At 35.5% G+C, this 18,272-nt stretch overlaps 1 protein-coding gene across 1 annotated transcript in view; it reads left to right on the forward strand.

Moving 5' to 3' along the window:
* Dmxl1 (Dmx like 1) overlaps window positions 1–18,272 on the forward strand; it is a 142,597-nt gene that overhangs the window by 745 nt on the left and 123,580 nt on the right. The window contains exons 2-5 of the mRNA XM_055622471.1: window positions 8,848–8,973; window positions 12,524–12,595; window positions 14,772–14,850; window positions 16,024–16,156. Of these exons, the coding sequence (XP_055478446.1) occupies window positions 8,848–8,973; window positions 12,524–12,595; window positions 14,772–14,850; window positions 16,024–16,156 (410 nt within the window). The remainder of the gene's footprint in view (window positions 1–8,847; window positions 8,974–12,523; window positions 12,596–14,771; window positions 14,851–16,023; window positions 16,157–18,272) is intronic.

Raw genomic sequence — 18,272 nt, forward strand, 5'->3', positions numbered from 1 at the left:
TTTCTTTCTTTCTTTCTTTCTTTCTTTCTTTCTTTCTTTCTTTCTTTCTTTCTTTCTTTCTTTCTTTTCTTCAGTTCTAAGGTCAAGTCTTTGGAGTTAAAAACAGTGGGTATCTTAAAACAGTTACTGAGTATTAAACTAACGCAAATTACAATAGAATGGAAACAGCGCCTTTCTATTTATTTTTCTAAAAAGTTCACTGAAGAACAACTTTGCGAAGAAAATATTCTTCATTCATTCCTTCCATCTTTTGAGTTGTATAGGCAACAGCCTTGTAATGCCTGGAAAGTTTATTTGAGGGTTTTCGCGGTAATTACTGACAGTTGAACCATTGTATTTTCAGTGTTTGCCAAGGTCAAGTTAAGATGTAGCCGACGTGACTCGCTTTTCTTTGCTTTTTCCAACTGTTAGTCTCACATTTCTGACTTTATCAGTATAATGTCACTTTTCAATCATAGTTTAGCTTTTCTAATAATTTCATGTCATAAGTCAGCAGTGGACTTGAGACCTTTAGTCTGAACGTATTTGTATGCTGATGAGTTTAGCTACAACTTTTTGATTAAATGTAAAATTCAGTTTTATACAGTTAAAACACAGACAGCTTAACAGATACCCCAGAGTTAGGGATCTTAATTTCTGTGGTGTGTTTGTGTGTGTGTGTGTGTGTGTGTGTGAGAGAGAGAGAGAGAGAGAGAGAGAGAGAGACAGACAGACGGACTTTTGTTAGAATAAGTAATACTCAGCATTTAACGTGATTTAGGCGGCATTTCATGCTTAAACTGTACTTTTAGAGTTATGCCAGCCAAGCTCATTGCCTTCATGTAGAGACTGACTTCCCAGTGGAGGGCACATGACACTAGTGGTTGTCTAGATTCTGCTTCTTGATGGTTGCCTAGCCTAAGATTCTCAGGGGAAGTGAGGGGCGGGGAAAGGTCTTAGCCTTTGTCACTCCACAGCTGGACATTGCTATCTCTCCTTAAGAGAAGGAAATACAGTCTCCTTGGACGTCTTCCCAGTGAGAGACTATATAGAAGAGTGATGTATTGCATTTTCTGTCATCCCCTAAGCTTTGTGAGGGCTTTCTCCAAGGCAAATGCTATGAACTTTTAAAAGACGGCGTTCTGAGTGTATGTGAGGCAGTGTGGGTACTTCAGAGCTTGTGTAATGTGATGCTCATTTATACACCTACGTGCATTAGTCTGTAAAACCTTGACAAATTGCTTCCATGTTAGTTTTCAGGAGCCAAAGTTACATAGTCATTTCATGCTATCATGTAACTTGTCGCCCAGGTCTTGTTTTCGAGTCAGTTTTTCCTAAAGCAAGCTTTGATGGCTGCCAGTTGCAGATGCTTCCAGATAAGCATGCCATCAAATAAGTTGCACTCACATTTGTTCACACATTAGAAGCATAAACACATAATATAAATAATTAGTTTGGCATAGAGACCCCAGCTCGCTTTAATTTTGGTGAGAGTTTAAAGATTAGTCATTTTTTCCCCCACTGTAGTTAGCTGTAGTTTATTTCAGCAAGTTTCTTGCCCTTAGTGTCTTGAATCAGTGGCTGCATCTTAATCCTTTTTCTGAAATTGCCCATTTTCTCTTCATGTTTATGAACAGTCTGTTGTTTCCTCCCTTGAGATTTGTTTTTAACTTCTTTTGTTTGAGTGGGAATGAAGAATCTGAGGATCAAGTCATAGACCTCTGGCTTTTGAATTATATTTTTAGAAAGAGCAAAAATTAATGATAGCTTTTGCATGAAGACTAAAAATCTCCCTCTGTTGCAGTTGTGCTTGAGGTAGGAACTTGAGATTTTGCAGCCTCCCCTTGAAGGATTCTTCCATTCTTTGTAGTATCTCTGAAATGCAGTTCTTCCCTTTTACACATTTGCAAATATTGTATTAGGGATTACAAAGAACAAGACTCTGGTTCTTGTATAAAGTTTTGACAGACTTCAAATTGAGTTTAAATGAACAATTTTCATGTTTTGAAATGTACAATTACAAATACAGGCTAGCATATCAAAACATTAATTTTTTTTCTTACTATATTAAATGCCATCAAACTAGTTTGTATTTGCCCTTAGTGCCCTTCTAGTGGGCAATGACCATCTGACTTATACTTTCGGAGTGCTTTTGTTTCATTATTAAGCAGTCTTACTTGAGTATGTGTCCTCAGTGGCTTCTTTGTGAGTGCCTAGACAGTTACTGAGATAGTAGTGATCCTTAATAGTTGAGTCATAACCCGCTTTGGTTTCAGGTATGTTTCTTTATAATTAGGTTGGTTTGTTCGCTTGCTTTTTGCTTGCTTGCTTGGTCTTTTGTTTTCTATTTTTTTGTTGTTTTATCTTGCTCCAAGAATCAAACCAGTGAGCCTTTCATGCACATGCTCAGATGTGAAGGAAGCTCGCTATTATTGAAATGTATCCTCAATGCTGTTTTCACTTTTTCTTTTGAGGGAGGGCTTTGCCCAGGACTTCTGGATCCCCGCTCCGACTTTGTCATTAGTTGTTTTTGAGCAAGTTCTTTTCTAACCTTTAAATTTCATTTCTTTTATCTTTTAATGGAACCCTGCTTGGTGTTTGTCATATTAAATGTCAACTCTGAATTAAATTAAGGTTATAATTTTTTTGTGTCTAATTCCTGTTACTTTACTAGAAAATACTTTATAAATATTGGTTGACTTGATGGGTGGGCAAGGAAGCTTTACTGCTTTTGTAATTACTTTTAATAATTTAGATTTGAATGTAAGTACAGTGTTTCTATGAAAGTTTCTTAATTTTTTTTGTTCTCCCTTTGTTACATACACATTTTATCATCAACATAGAGTGAGGAATTAGAGGAGACAGTGGGTACATTGAGCCAAAATTATTTTTTTTCTTGGTTACAGTAATGCTTCCCTCATTGTTTTCATTTTCATTTCTTTCTGTTTGTTTGTTTGTAGTGTGTGTGTTCTAATCTTGATCTATTAATAGCTTTTGTTTTTGGGGGGAGAAAATGCTCTGTTTACAACTCATGGCGATTTAAAAAGATACCATTAATTAAAATCTAGATGTCTAATACTTTGTGTAGGATGCTGACATAAAAGTAATACTTTTTTCTTTTCCTTTTGTAGTTAATCCATCCTTGGTGATGACAGTGTGTTTTGAAAGAAATAGGGAGTGAATTTATTTTCTGTAATTTTGTTACATTTCATTTATGTCTGTACATGGCACATGCATGGTAGTCCGTCAGAGGACAGACAGCTTTGGGAGATTGTTTTCTCCATCCACTCTTGATTGCACTCAGTTCTGGGGAATTGAACTTAGGTCATTGATTGGGTCTTGTAGCAAGTACCCTTACTCTCTGAGCTATCTTGCTGATTTTTCAAGGGGGTTAATTTTTAAGAGACAGATTGTGCTAATATTTAGGACTTTCTAACTCAGTGGAGGAAAAAACAAATAGTTTATAGCTTCCGACTGTCTTTAATATTGGGTAACTCACTGCTCATAGCTAAGGGGATCCAGATTACAATGGAAAAACGCAAATATGGTTCAATGGGGCTTTTGGTAGGGAGACTAAAGTGTTCTTTTTCCAATTTCTGTGATTGTAATCATTCTTTGTTTCGTTTTAGGGATACTTTATTGATACAGGCAAGTATGATTGCTATATTGGGAAGATAGAAATATTTTATGAAGGGTGTGTGTGTTTGTGTAGGGATGTGTGAGTCTTTGTGGGTGGGAGTTTATAGAAGGGGAAAGTTTGCCTTTGTACCTATCTGGAGGAAGTGAAAAGTGTTCATGTTGCCTGTAATGCCATTACAAGTAGCATAAGTTGGGCTTTGTTTTAAATTTTTTGTTTTATTTTTATCAGTTAAGATGATTTATTGGAATATGTATATACTTAATAAAAATTATTAAAATAATACTAAATGTCAATATTATATTTTTTTAAAAAGGGAATAAACTAATTACAACATAATCAAACTTGAATCATTTAACCACATATTCTAAGAAAGAAAATTTTTTAGGGCATTTACCTGATATGATTGATTAAAAACAAAAGGTTCATGAAAACAAACTCCAACAAACTCTATATTTTGGAATTTACTCCAGATTACTTGTCAGACTTTGAAATTTTGAATGTTCTTGTGATTGGTGCTTCCCTGTGCATGGGACTCAGTTATTCCTGTGCATTGCATTTTGTTTACTCTCAGAGTCAGTAACTTAAGGTAACTTGTGCCTATCTGGAGAGCTTTCAGCTGAGGACCTTCATTAGTTAGGAACAGAGTATTCTAATTACAGGTTTTTGGGTTTTGTTTTTGTTCTTTTTGTTTGTATGTTTGTTTGTTTTTTGAGACCGGATTTTGCTATGTAACTCTAACCTCTGCCAGCCAAGTGCTATATTATATATGCCATTATCCTGGCTTGCTGTAGATCTGACATAAGTGGTTGGTGTACCAGTTGTAATATATGAATATTTTATGACAGAGTATTTGATAATCCAACACACTATTGTTGCTATTGTTTGTTTGTAGTGCTGGGAATTGAACCCCGAGCCAGAAGCATGTTAAATACTCACTTTATCATTGAGCTACATTTATTTGGTAACCTTCCGTAATACAATAAGAGCGTCATTAAGTGAGTTTCTATGAATAATTTATATCAGACAAAGCTTTAATGTTTAAATTTTTGGTTTTTGAGATAGTTTCCCTTATCTCTGGCTGTCCTGGAACTCACTCTGTAGACCAAGCTGGCTTTGAACTCACAGAAATCCTTCTGCCTCTGATGGAAGGTGTGCACCAACATGCTGGCTTTTGTTGTTATTTTTGAAGCAAAGTATTACTATGTATCCCAGGCTATCGAGTTCATGAGGTAGCCAAGGTTGACCTTGGATTTAGAGCCCTCTCCAGCCTCACTACTGCTGGGATTACTAAGGGAATGTACCAGCAGGCCTGTTTGACAGCTCTTTTTAAGGCATTTTTCTTGTCTTTATTTTTTTATTCTTTACAAATTATTCACTTTATATCCCGATTGTGTCCCCCTCCCTCATCTCCTCCCTGTCATACCCTCTCTCCCTTTTCCTTCCCACCCCCCCTAAGGCATTTTTCTTTTGTTATACTTTCAGTTTTATCATCCACAAGGCAATATAATTCCTAGAGGTTAAATGAATTTTAAATATTGATAAAACTACTTTAAGTGACTTTCACATGATACTTAATTTATATTATCATCTACTTTGTTAGCACAGATTATATACATTTATATACTCAAAAACACAAAACAAGCCGGGCACACCAACTTTAACCCCAGCACTTGGGTGGCAGAAGCAGGTGGCCAACTGAGTTCAAGGCCAGCCTTGTCTACAGAAGAAGTTCCAGGGCTATGTAGAGAAACCCTGCCTTGAAACAAAACAAAACAAAAAAGAAAAAGTCATTTAAAAAAAAAAAAAGCAAAACAGAAAACTGTCTTCAAATTGAAATAGGACACTGGCTCCACTTTCTGCAAACTTTGGGAAACATGGTAGCAAAAGAATCATGTGCTCTTTCTTTTAGTAATGACATCCATTTATTTTGGACTTAGAACTGAAATAGGTATATGTGTCTGTGAGCAAGATTAAAGCTGGAGAGTGAAGCCAGGGCTTCTTGCATGCAAGGGCATGTGCTCCTTCTCCTTACTCTCTCTGCTCCTATATTTTCTAGCATTTGACTTGTGACTGTGGAATTCATATATTTATGTGCTAAAGAATGTGAAAACCAGACTTTGAACCTTGCTCTTATTATTTAACAAGGTTATTTTTAGACATCTACATCTTATAATTTAGGTAATTTGACATGAGTTAATTTAATAATACTCTTCGTTGTCAACATCTTTTAACTTTCTTAAATCTTGTTTTCTTGTTTTGTTTTTTGAGACAGGGTTTCTCTGTGTAGCCTTGGCTGTCCTAGAACTCACTCTGTAGACCAGGCTGCTCTTGAACTCACAGAGATATACTAGTCTCTGCTGGTATTAATGGTGTGCACTACTACCTCCTGCCCCTTGTTTTCTTGAGTTCAGCCAGACCCAGTACACTTCTTTTCTTTGTTCCTTTTTGTTCCTCTGTTCTTGGCCTTTGGGCACTCCTAGATAATATAAATAAAACTGAAAAATGTAATCATATTTGCCAACTTTTTGGGATCACAAAGCTTCCCAGGAATATGCCCACCCATCTGTTCATTTTCTTTATCTCATGTTCTGAAACCTCCCACCCCAATATTCTGTTCCAGATATAAACACCCACCTGGACTCTGTCAAGTGATCACGCCTTCGTTTTCAGTTACAAGCCAAAGCTACGGTATCAGCATCCTTTTTTTTTTTTTTTTTTTTTTTTTGCCTTTGTTCAATGAATGCTGTGCTCTGACCTATGTGCCCCAGGTTAACCCCTTTCCTTATCCTCCTGATTTTATATTTTCACGTTCTATCTGGAGCCTTGGTCCTTTAGTATGTACATTTTTTTTTGGAATTTTTAAGACATGCTTAAAACTTTCATCTTAAAGAATAATACTTCCTAGCAGCCTGTCTCTTTAGTTGTCAAAACCACCCCAGTTAACAAGCGTCTTTTATGTTTCTTTCTCTTTGCCATTTGTCAGTTCACCATTGTCTTGTTTTTCCTTAACTTAGTTATAACTCACTTCTTTTTTTTCCCTTTTCCTCCTCCTCCTCCTCATCCCTTTTCTTCCTTCTACTTATTCTCAGTGTTCTTTGGAAGGTACCTTTCAGGGTGATAATCCCGCTGAGGTGGTCTTTCATTCTGTATTCACTGCCTGGGTATATTGCCTGCAGTGGTGAGATCTCTGTCTTAGAATTTCAAACTGATACACTTAAACGATCCTTGGCTTTTTCATTTGAAAGTACCACAAATATTCAAATTCATCGTTTAGACTCATTTTCCCCTGTTGGTGTATCTTACAACCTTTCCTTCTCCCCTTGTTTGGATTGTTTTCCTATATGATTATCTTGAGAATAGTTCCTTTATCCAGTGGTTTTTCTTTCTCTGAGACAGATTTTCTCAGTGTAGTCCTGGCATGTGCCACCACCACCCAGCCCTAGCTGATTTTCAAAGTTTGAGGCTTGGTAAAAATCCTCAGCACTTCCTCCTCCAACATTTTTTCATATCCTGTAGAGTCTACCTCTTAAATAATTTTCAGACCTCTCCATTTGTCTTTATTTCTACTACCTTAATGAAATAGTGTTTTAACTTATGTCCTTGAATGCAGTCATGCTTATCTCCAGTTTAACACTGCCAGAACAGAAGGGAAGCTAAGATAATTGTGACCTCTTCAGGTATTTTAATAAACGTTTTCAGTCTCTTGTCACTTTTCCTGTAGAAGCTTCCTTCTTAAACTTGACCTATATCTATGCTGTTCCCAAGTTGTACAATAGGAATCCTAAGTACTCATCCCTCCTATGTCCAGGCACTTTTACACATTTCTTCAAGCAACTTTTCAACTTGGTCTGCTTTTGCAGAAAGGATTTTAATATTTAGCTAACTACTTATTTCTAAAGACTTAAAGTAGAAATCTCTAGTCAGATTGGTTATTCCTCTTGAAATTAAAAAGTTAATTTTTGAGTCAAGGTCTTTGTATACAGCCCTGGCTGTCCTGGAACTCACTGTGCAGGAGAGGTTGGGATTAAAAGGGTGTGCCACCACTACCTGGCCTCTGTTTTCATTTTCAAACCGTAGCGTAGTTCTTTTATTCTGGGGACCATGGTATCCTTTATCATTCCATCCCAAGCAACTAGAGAGGTAGGGATTAGTAAATACTGTGAGAACAAGTAGGATGCAGAGAGCCTGGGATGGCATCAAGTGCTCCAAAGACTAAGCACATTATGGTCAGTGCCATCCCTGGGCAGGTGGTCCTAACAGATATCAGGCATTCAGATTAGTGTCTCTTTGGACTTGTGTAGTGTTAGAATGTTTGATTTAAAATTTTGTTTTTGAGTTGCTGAGTTTCACCAGAAATCATTCAATAAATTTTGCCTTATTCTTAGGACAGAATTCCAACAATTTCTGGAATTTCTCTAAGCATACTTTTGCCTATTTGTAAAGTGAAAATTAGTAGACAACATGTTCTGTTTTCTTTTGCATCAGATGTTCCACCAAGATTTATTTTTATATAAAAAAAACAATACAAGTTTGCTTTTACCTTTTATAAATGGTAAAATATGTATATGCCAAATACTTGCTTTAAAATAATTATGATTTATTATCATTAAATGTTTGGTTTTTATACTTTATATATCTGTGTACCTTGGGCCATGTAATAATTTCAAATGGAAAAAGTTTAAGAAGCCCTGAGGTAGGTAAAGACAAGGCAAATGAAAGGTAGATAAGTCACCTTGAAATGCAAAAAAGAACCAGAAGGAAGGGCAGCGTAAGGACAACCAGGTGATCTAAGGAAACAGGCAGAAGTGCCTGAGATGGATTTATAGAAGGAAAATCACGTAACGAGCTGTCATGGGAAAGAGTTGGGGTTTATTGCAAGTGTAGAGGGAAGCTTTAAAATTTAAGAAGGGATTATGACTTGATTCAGTAAACATCTTCACAAGTCAGTTTTTGGTTTGAAAATAGACAAAGAGATAAGCAATTGTTAACAGTAGAACAGAAAAGATGTTACAAACAAGGATGAGAACATTCGGTGAAGATAAAAGAAATGAGTATGATTGTTTTAAATGGGGTTGATTTGCAGTTGAATTATATGCAGGAAGGAAAGAAATAGTTAAAATAAAGGCTGTCTCAGAAGCAATTAAAATTTTATGTGTTTTAAACAATATTTAATGCCAGCTTTGTACATATTTTCTTGAAATGTCTATCGTTTTTATTTTACCTTTTAGGCCTATGCATCTGGATGTGACATTGTGATACTGGGAAGTAATTTTGAAAGATTACAGATCATCCCAGGCGCTAAGCATGGAAATATACAAGTGGGATGTGTAGACTGTTCATTGCAACAAGGCAAGGTTTGTAATCTTATGGTAACATGCATGGTTTTGAGAATTTTTTTTTTGTCAGTATAATCTCTGAAATACGTATCTCCTATTAAGACCTTCTTTCCAAGGACAAAGCTACAGATTTCTTTGTCACTCTAAGATGAATTTTGGAAACTGTCATGAATTCTGGTGTGATTTGTTGTGGTTTTAAAATACTTATTTTTATTTTATGTGTATGCTTTATGTGTATGCTTGAGTGTCTGTGAGCACGCGAGTGTACGTGCTCCTGTGCACGCATTTGTGCACATGCAAACAAGGATTCCAGAAGAGGGTTTTGGATTATCTGGGCCTGGACTTAACAGGTGGTTCTATGGGTTCTTGGAACCAGACCTAGGTCCTTTACAAGAGTAGCACATACTCTTAATCACTGAACCATCCCTTCACGTGTTTTTTTTTGTTTTTTGTTTTTGTTTTTTAACTATTGAGACAAGTATAGCTTGTCCTCGAACTCACAGTGCGGCCTAGGCTGGCCTTGAGCTCACAGCAGTCCCACTGTCTGTCTCTTGAATGTTGAGATTATAGGCATGAGCCATCAGACCCAGTTAGGAATTAATTTTAAGATGTATCATAATCTTCTCTACTAATTGAGATAGAAACATAATACTTATTACCTATAAACATATCTAAAGCTTCTTTTTTGCTTTAGAAAACAAAATTAATATAAAACCAAACCTCCTGAGATGTTAGGATCCTTAAAAAGAAAAGGAATAGCATTATTTTTGAAAGACAAAATATTTGGTAGTCTTTCTTTGTAGACAGGTATTTATTTTAGTAACTTCTAGAAAACAGAAAGGGTCCATAAATTAAACTCTAGGAAAAAAAAACTGTCAGGGCTCTGTATATGAAAAATAAAAATAGTAAATTGAAAGTAAAATAATAACAACAAATAAAAACATGTAGTTTTTGTTTATCAGTTTAACTGTAGTTGTGTAGTGTCCTGCTAGGAGTCATACTAGGCAACAGACACACCTTCAAATAGCACCAAGTAAGTCTAGATGATTAGGCTCACGTGTGCGCGCACACCACACATACACACACACATATATGTATTTACGTTTTTTTTTTGAGACAGGGTCTGGCTAGCATGGAACTTTGTATGTAGACCAGGTTGGCCTTGAGCTCACATATCGTTCTGCCTCTGTCTCCTTAGTGCTGGGATTAAAGGCACATACCACCATGTTAGGTGCCTTATGATACTTTTGACAAAAGGCATTTCTATTTTAGTCTTTATTGGTTATACTGCCATTGTCTTTGTCACATTATAGCACTTCTTTTCAATATAGTTAGAAATATCTCTCATATATCTGCCTCTTGGGTAGACACAACAGTGTTAGACACATGTTCTTCATTTTAGGATTCCCTGTAAGGTTCCCCCCCCTTCTCTTCTTTTTCTTTTTCTTTTTTTTTTCAGCTTTTAATATTTGCTCTCCTAGTTCTGTAGTTCTGTAATCTTTTGTTATTATTAAAAAACTTATTTAAGTATCATTCAGATTCATAGAGCTAATTAATGTTGGAAATGTGATAGCTTCCAGCAAGAGCTTTTTATGAAGAGTCACTAAATTTTATGATTGGCTAGCTTAGGATGAAATCATTTGGTTTTACAATCAAACTAATAAAAGGTAAGTTTTCTTTTTTATAAGTAGCACTATAATCAAAGCCTTTCCTAAAGTATCAAGAAACCAGGCAGGATGACACATACCTATAGTTGCAGCTACTCTGGAGGTAGAAGCTGGAGGGTTTCTTGAGTCCAGGAGTTCTGGGCTGTAGGGTGCTGAGCCCATCTTGTATCTGTGCTAAGTTTGCCATCCATGTGGTTGCCTCCCAGGAGCAGGAGACCACAAGTTTGACTAAGGAAAGATGAACAGGTCCTTAAAGTATCAGGAAGAAAATTTTTAGTGTCTGGTACTAAGGTACCTCTGACTGACTTTAAGATGGATGTTTGCTCAACTGTGTTTGTAGCAAGCAGCTTTATTCGTGATAGCCTGAATCTGGAAACAACCTAGATGTCCCGCAACTGAGGAATGGATACTGGAATGTGCTACATTTACACAGAGAATACTACTTAGCAGTTAAAAATAAAGAAATCATGAAATTTGTAGGCAAATGGGTAGAACTAGAAAAGATCATCCTGAGTGAGGTAATCCAGAAGCACAAAGACACATATGGTATAAGTGTCTTATAATATCACTTATAAGTGGTTATTAGCCATATAATATAGGATAAACATATTAAAATCTGTAGGCCTAAAGAAGCTATACAATAAGGAAGACCCTAGGGAAGAGGCTTAATTTCATTCAGAAGGGCAAACTTGATAGATGTTGGAAGTGGGAGAAGACAGAGAACAGGACAAGAGCCTACCACAGAGGGTATCTGTAAGACTTTACCCATCAGGGTATCAAAGCAGATACTGAGACTCATAGCCCAACTTTGGGCAGCGTGCTGGGAATCTTATGGAATAAGGAGATAGAAAGACTTGGAGGGGACAGGAGCTCCACAAGGACACCAAAAAACCTGGGCCCAAGTGTCCTGCACTCAATGATACTCCAGCCAATACCCATGCATGGAGAGGACCTAGACCCCCTGCTCAGATATAGCCCTTAGGCAGCTCAGTTTCCAAATGGTTTCCCTAATAAGGGGAGCAGGGGCTATCTCTGGCATGAACTCAGTGGCTAGTTCTTTGATCACCTCCCCCTCAGAGATGCAGCCAGGCTGCAGAGGTGGGTAATGAGACCTGATAGGCTAGGGTCAGATAGAAGGAGAGGAGGACCTCCCCTATCAGTGGACTAGGAAGGAGGGTGGGACTGGGAAGAGATGAGGGAGCCACAGCCGGGATACAAAGTGAATAAATTGTAATAAATAACAAATAAAAATTTAAAAATTAAAAAAAAGAAAACACTCCTTGACATCAGCACCAGTATTTTCTCATCACTATATTTTCTTCATATAACCACCAAATTATTCTGAGAAACTGTATCTGTGTATTTCTTGTTTATCAGCTTCAAAACATTCTTAACTTCTCATTGCCTTGTAAAATTCAAATGTGATATAGCTTAAACCTATCTTTTAGTTTGGCTTTGAACTCACAGAGATCTGCCTGCCTCTGCCTCCCTGAGTGCTGGGAGTGTGTGCCACCATGCCCTTCTAAAACACATGTAAAAAATCCTGACAAATTTTGTATTTGGCAAATATTATATTTACATGCTTTCTTCTGTGAGGAAAATAATTGACATTATAGTCTTGTTTACTGCATGCTAAGTGTTTATGAATATTTTCATTTTTGACATGACTGTTAGAAAATTAGTAGTATATTATTATAAGTGCAGATAGAGAAGTCTTTGAAAATATATACAGAAGGTAGCAGTGCTGATATTCTCATACCATCTGATGGTCTTGAAAACTAACATTCTCAAGTACTGATCAGTAAAATCATTTGCATATTTAAAATATAGCTATAATAGTTATTTCATTTAGTCTTTTGATCTTTAAGTATGTTAATCTACTTATAATTGTTTTTCTTAAGATTGCAGCATCCTATGGAAATGTTATCTCTGTTTTTGAACCAGTCAGTCTGCCGAAAAAAGAAAAAAATTTGGTCAGTAATTTATTATTATTTTTCTTCAGAATTGAAATATGTCTAGTGTAAAAATAGCAAAGTGACCATACAGTAAACTAGTATAAGTTATAGACCATAATTGAATATACAAATTAAGTCCAATTTTCATGTTAAAATATAATTAAATTTTTATAGGAATTGAATTAAAGTAAATCGTGTCAACCAAATGTCTTAAAGTTTTTTGTTTTCCTTCTGACTGTTTTGTTTTATACTAGACAGGGTCAATAACTTAAAGTTTGGAAATTACTTTATTGCTACTATCAGATACCATTGTTTAGTCTAAGTACTTTATTATTGGTTAATAGGGCACTCTTAAGTTTTCTGCCCTTTTATATCTTTGTTCTTATGGTTACATGATTTGCTTTCAGTGTTAAGACATTTCTTGGACTTTTTTGTTTTTATTATATCATGTAATATAGCTGCTGTCAGGTCAGTAAATGCTGTTCTTTATAAGAAAGGTATATAAGAATTTAGAAAGTTTGTTAACTAATAGTTTATTAGTTAGGTATAATTAGGTATTATTAGGGGTTAGTTACTAGATTTCATATGTTTTAATGCTCTTGAGTATAACAGATGAGTTACATTCTTTTCCATGTCTTTGTAGTCACTGTAAAGATTAAACTAGCAATTCCTAAGCCACATGAAAGCATCAACATAGGGGAAGTGAAAGACTAGGATTAGAAGTTATAGGATTGGTTTCCATTTCTGTTGCTTTTATCTGTATTATCTTAATCTTTGTGTTGTTGTTGTTGTTGTTTGTTTGTTTGTTTGTTTTTTAAGACAGGGTTTCTCTGTGTAGCCCTGGCTATCCTGGGACTCACTATGTAGATCAGGCTGGCCTCAAACTCAGAGATCTGCCTGCGTCTGCTTCCCGAGGGCTGTGATTAAAGGTGTGTGCAATCACACTGGGCTCCCATGTGATTTTAATAAAAGCCACCTTATGACCCTCTTTCCTCAACTCTGAAATTAACTGGCATTTATTCATTCTTAATAGAGTTGTTATAAGTTGATATATTAAAGATTAGAACTGTAGATAATTAAATGGTAGAACTACCCTTACATAGCTCCTGATCACTTGGGGGTCAATCAGTAGTATCTTTTACTTGAATCAGTAGTATCTTAAAAATTACCTTTTCTTTTTCCCCTTCCCATTACTCTTTTCCCCTCTTTGATACAGAATCTTGCCATGTAGCCCAAGACAAGCACAGAACTCATATGAGTTCAGATTAGCCTTGTGCTCTCAATTGTCCTGTTTCAGATTCCCAAGTGCTGAGTTTAGGCATGTACCACTCTGGGGGCCATTCATCAGCATTCAGTTTAATGAAGTTTCCAACATTCTCTCTGATTTCTGTTAATGTCTATAGGTTACCTAGTTAATCTAGTATTAGAGGCCCTTACTGCTAGAAGTAATCTAAAGTTTTTCTTACATTTCTTTAACTGGGAAGAGGGCACCTGTGGAGGCCAGAGGACAGTTTCCAGGAGTTTTCCCTCTTAAGTAGTAATGATATTTCTGGTTTTAATATGTATAAATAGTGACACATCAATTTTTTTACAGATTTGTAGATTCCAATAAAAGATGGTTGAAAGAGTGTGAAAGTCCTACATTAAGGAAGTAATATAGCTCAGGTAGAGATGAAACATTAAGAGAAGAATATTTAATTAGTTGATTCTTGGACACACACTTTGGACTTAAACTTTGGACTTTAGTATAATAAAATAAATAATGTGAACAATGTTTGATGTGAGGTCATTTAAAATATGTTTCTTGATTATTTATACTAAGTATAGACTTTCAGACCCCAGCAATAGGTAGTCTTTAAAAAGTCCTCTTTCTTAAAAAAATAGTCGTCTTTATCATCTAATTCAGTGTTTCTCAATCTTCATAAGGCTTTACCCTTTAATACAGTTCATGTCATGGTGACCCCTCAACCATAAAATTATTTCATTGCTGCTTCATAACTGTAATTTTGCTTCCTAGCAGTACTCACATCAGAAATATGTGTTGAGAACTGCTAGTTTAGTTTGTATTTCTCACAACTAATTGTTTTGTTCCTAAAAATGACTGCATTATTATGATTACAGCAAATGTGAACTAGTTCATTTGATAGAAGGGATGCTAATCGTAATTATCTATGTGACTTTTTTCTGATTTTAGGAATTTTATAGTCAGTGGCAGAAAAGTGGCCAATTTTTTCTGGACTCAATAGCACATAATTTAACCTGGGATCCCACAGGTAAGGAAAATAACAAGATTAACTGGAACAAATGTCATTTAACTAGTTTGTTTTTATTACTCTTACATATTTTATCTGTGTGACTGTGGTGAAGACAAAAATAAATAAAGCAAATTGGCTTTCCTTATCCAGAGAATTTTCCTGTTTCATTCTTTGTTCTAAACAAGGTAGGAGTCCAGATATTCAAGACACAAGAGAAACAAATTCTATTCTTGTTGTAAGGTATGAGAAAGTTATATTGCAGGGTCCCTAGTTACAGACTTTGTACAAGTTACAGTTAATCCTTATAACTCTAGAAAGCTCTGAATTTACAGATAAGAAATTGGAGGTCTAATATTGCCCAGTTAGATCCAATCTGCATGACTAATTAAAAGACTTAGACACAGGATTTCTGAATTTCCGATCTAAAGTTTGTCCTTTTGCTGAACTAATACATTTTCTCTTCTTTGTTTTTTTCCTTTCCTCTTTCCCTTCCTTTCTTCCCTCTCTCTAACTCCTTACCTGTTTTCCTCCCTCCCTCCTTCCCTCCCTGCTTTCTTCCTTCTTTCCTTCCTTCGTCACGCATTGCATGTATTAGGGTTCTTACAGGATTCTGAGTGAGAGATTATTTCTAATATGGGCTCTCTGCCAGTGGCTGTGACAAAAAATATACTGTCTTTTCTTTCCAGGAATGATAACTATGTAGATAATCAGGGAGGGGTGGTTTATCTCTGGTTCCTACCCCCAGCTTTTATTATCTGTTTCTAATCCTCAAGGGAAGGGTAGGGATTCATGGAATCATTTCCTCCTGTAGCAGGATTTTGACAGATCCAAGCTCTTAAAAATTATTCTCTTGTTTTAAATACATATATATCTTTATTAAACTTACATTACTTATTATGTTTATGTATGTATGGGTGTGTACATGCTATTGTTCATACATAGGGTCGGAGGACAATTTGTAGGAGTTAGTTCTATCCTTCCATCATAAGGGTCCTGGCAATAGAACTCAGGTATCAGGCGTGGAAGCAAATGCCTTTGCCCATCTAGCTAACTTCAAACTATTCTTTTTCAGTTTCTTTTTAGAAACTCTATTGTACTTTATAGTATTATAAGAAATTATTGAGTATGTATTTTAACTCAATGTTAACAATTTATGTAGTAAATGATGACTAATCATGTATATTTCTTTAGGTAATCGTCTTTTAACTGGTTCTAGCTGTCTGCAACTTTGGTGTAATACTAACTCAAGGAAGCAAACTGAAAATGAAAATCCAGATAAAACAGATCTTAACTTTGGAGATTGGGTGTGCATTTGGCATTGCAAGTAAGCATTTGACTGAATAGTCTAACTAGTAAATCTGTTAGATTTATAATAATAGTCTAACTAGTAAATAGTCCTGTATCTTTTATTTTATAAGTTGGTTCTATACATGAATTTTTAGTCTATTCACTGTGAACAGACCTTTGGGTCAAGGGTTAGATTAAATTATAAATAGACTAAATAATATATAGTGAGGTGGCTCACTCCATAAATGGTTGCCACAAAGCCTGACAACCTAAGTTCATGTGGTGGAAGGAGAGGACTGATTCCTCCAAGTTGTCTTATAACTTCCACATATCCATTTGTTGGACAAGTGAAATGGTATTTGGAAGTAGGGAAATATATTTTCTAAATATGACACCAAAGCTAGAAATTGAAAGGGGGAACTTGAAAGGGTTTGACTATATAAATAAAACATTTCTCTGAGGAAATAAAAACTTGAGGGGAAATAGTATAGTTTTGGAGTTAATGCTTTCTTTTAAAAATAAAATTGGTTAGAAAAGAATAGATTACATACTAGTTAACAGCAGTGGGTTATGAAGAGAGAATTTTAAAAGTTGCAGTATGTATAATTAATAGACATTTTAATAGTCAATTGACTTATTTCTAAGTAGAAATAAGTATGAGTAATGTTTAGTAATAGTGACTATTCAGAGTAAAACATTATGAACTGGTAATAAGGACACCAAATTATTAATAATTTTTCTAGAAATTTATAAGTATGACTCAGGCTTAATTTTTGTATATTTTGGTTAGCATTTTCAGGTTTCCAGCATTCAGCAGTTTGTTGGTTGCCTATCATGTCTCAGGCATCTATAAAAATGCTTGACTGTTGCATTGAACAGTTAGGGGAAGTTCAGTGTTAAACAGGTAAACTGAAATAATAGGATATTAAATGTTACTTTCTTCTTAACTCAGTTTTATATGAGGTAATAATGGAGTATATCAGGTACCAAATGTCAAACCTATATACTAAAAGCCGACCCATATTCTAAATTTGCAAAAGCAAAATTAGATGGTGTCATAGGTATAAACATGCTAATATGTGGAGGAAGGATAGAATTTTGCCTAAATTTTTTAGAAAGAGCTGGGCTTTGCTTTTCTGCCCTTGCTGCCTCATATTTGCAGATCATGATGTGGACTTTCAATTGTTCCTGCCACCATGCCTTTCTTTTGCCATTCACTTTTAACTTATTAAAGGAGGAGAGAGATGGGCTCATCCCTTAGTATAGGTGTAGCAAAAGGTTTCCACACAATTGAGAACATAAAATGTACTTTGTGTATTTGTAATAAGGGAGGGAAGACTTTAATCAAGTTCAGAAAATGCGACAGCAACTTAGAACAGATGTGATAACTGTCGATTTGATACTGTTTCTTATTAAGCAAATAGAAAAGCCAGAGATCAGAAACGGAAGTTTAAGATGGCTAGAATACATCTCAAAGTTCAGTTTTAATCACGTTCCTTATTGGTGATGGGCTTAAAATGCATATTTTAGATAAATAAGACCATATTCATGAATAAATAAATAGAAACATTCATGAATAAATTCATGAATAAAATACATATTTTAGATGACTAAGAACTTTGAAGACAAAAGTAAGCAAGGTTAAGTGACTTGTCATTAAGGACAGAGTTCCATAAGTATGAGTGTTTAACTTATGGCTAGAGTGACATGAGAAAGGCACAGAATAATATAGAAGGGAAGTTTATTCATCATAGTGAGGACATTTAGGGAAGAGGAAAATGTCTTGCTATATTGCTCAGGCTGGTCTTCTATACTAAAGTGATCTTCTTGCCTTAGTGGGTGGGACTGTTGGTATTGATGCTCTTCTAGTTTTCCTGCTGCTATGACAGAATACCACAACAAAGGCAATTTATGAAAGGTTTTATACCTTTTTATTTAATATAATTTTTAAACCTAATTTAATTAGGTTTGATTGTGATTTCAAAGGTTAGAGTCTATGGTGTCAGAACAAAGGCATGGTGGCAAGAACAGCTGAGTGTTCACATCTTGATTTGCAAAAGGAGACAGAGAGGACATACTGGCAGTGGCACAAGTCTTTTGAAACCTCCAAGCCTGAACTCAGTGACACTCTTTCTCCAACTAGATCACACCCA

This window comes from Psammomys obesus, unplaced genomic scaffold, assembly GCF_907164565.1.
Source record: "Psammomys obesus unplaced genomic scaffold, mPsaObe1.curated_primary_1811, whole genome shotgun sequence".
NCBI classification, from domain to species: Eukaryota; Metazoa; Chordata; class Mammalia; order Rodentia; family Muridae; genus Psammomys; species Psammomys obesus.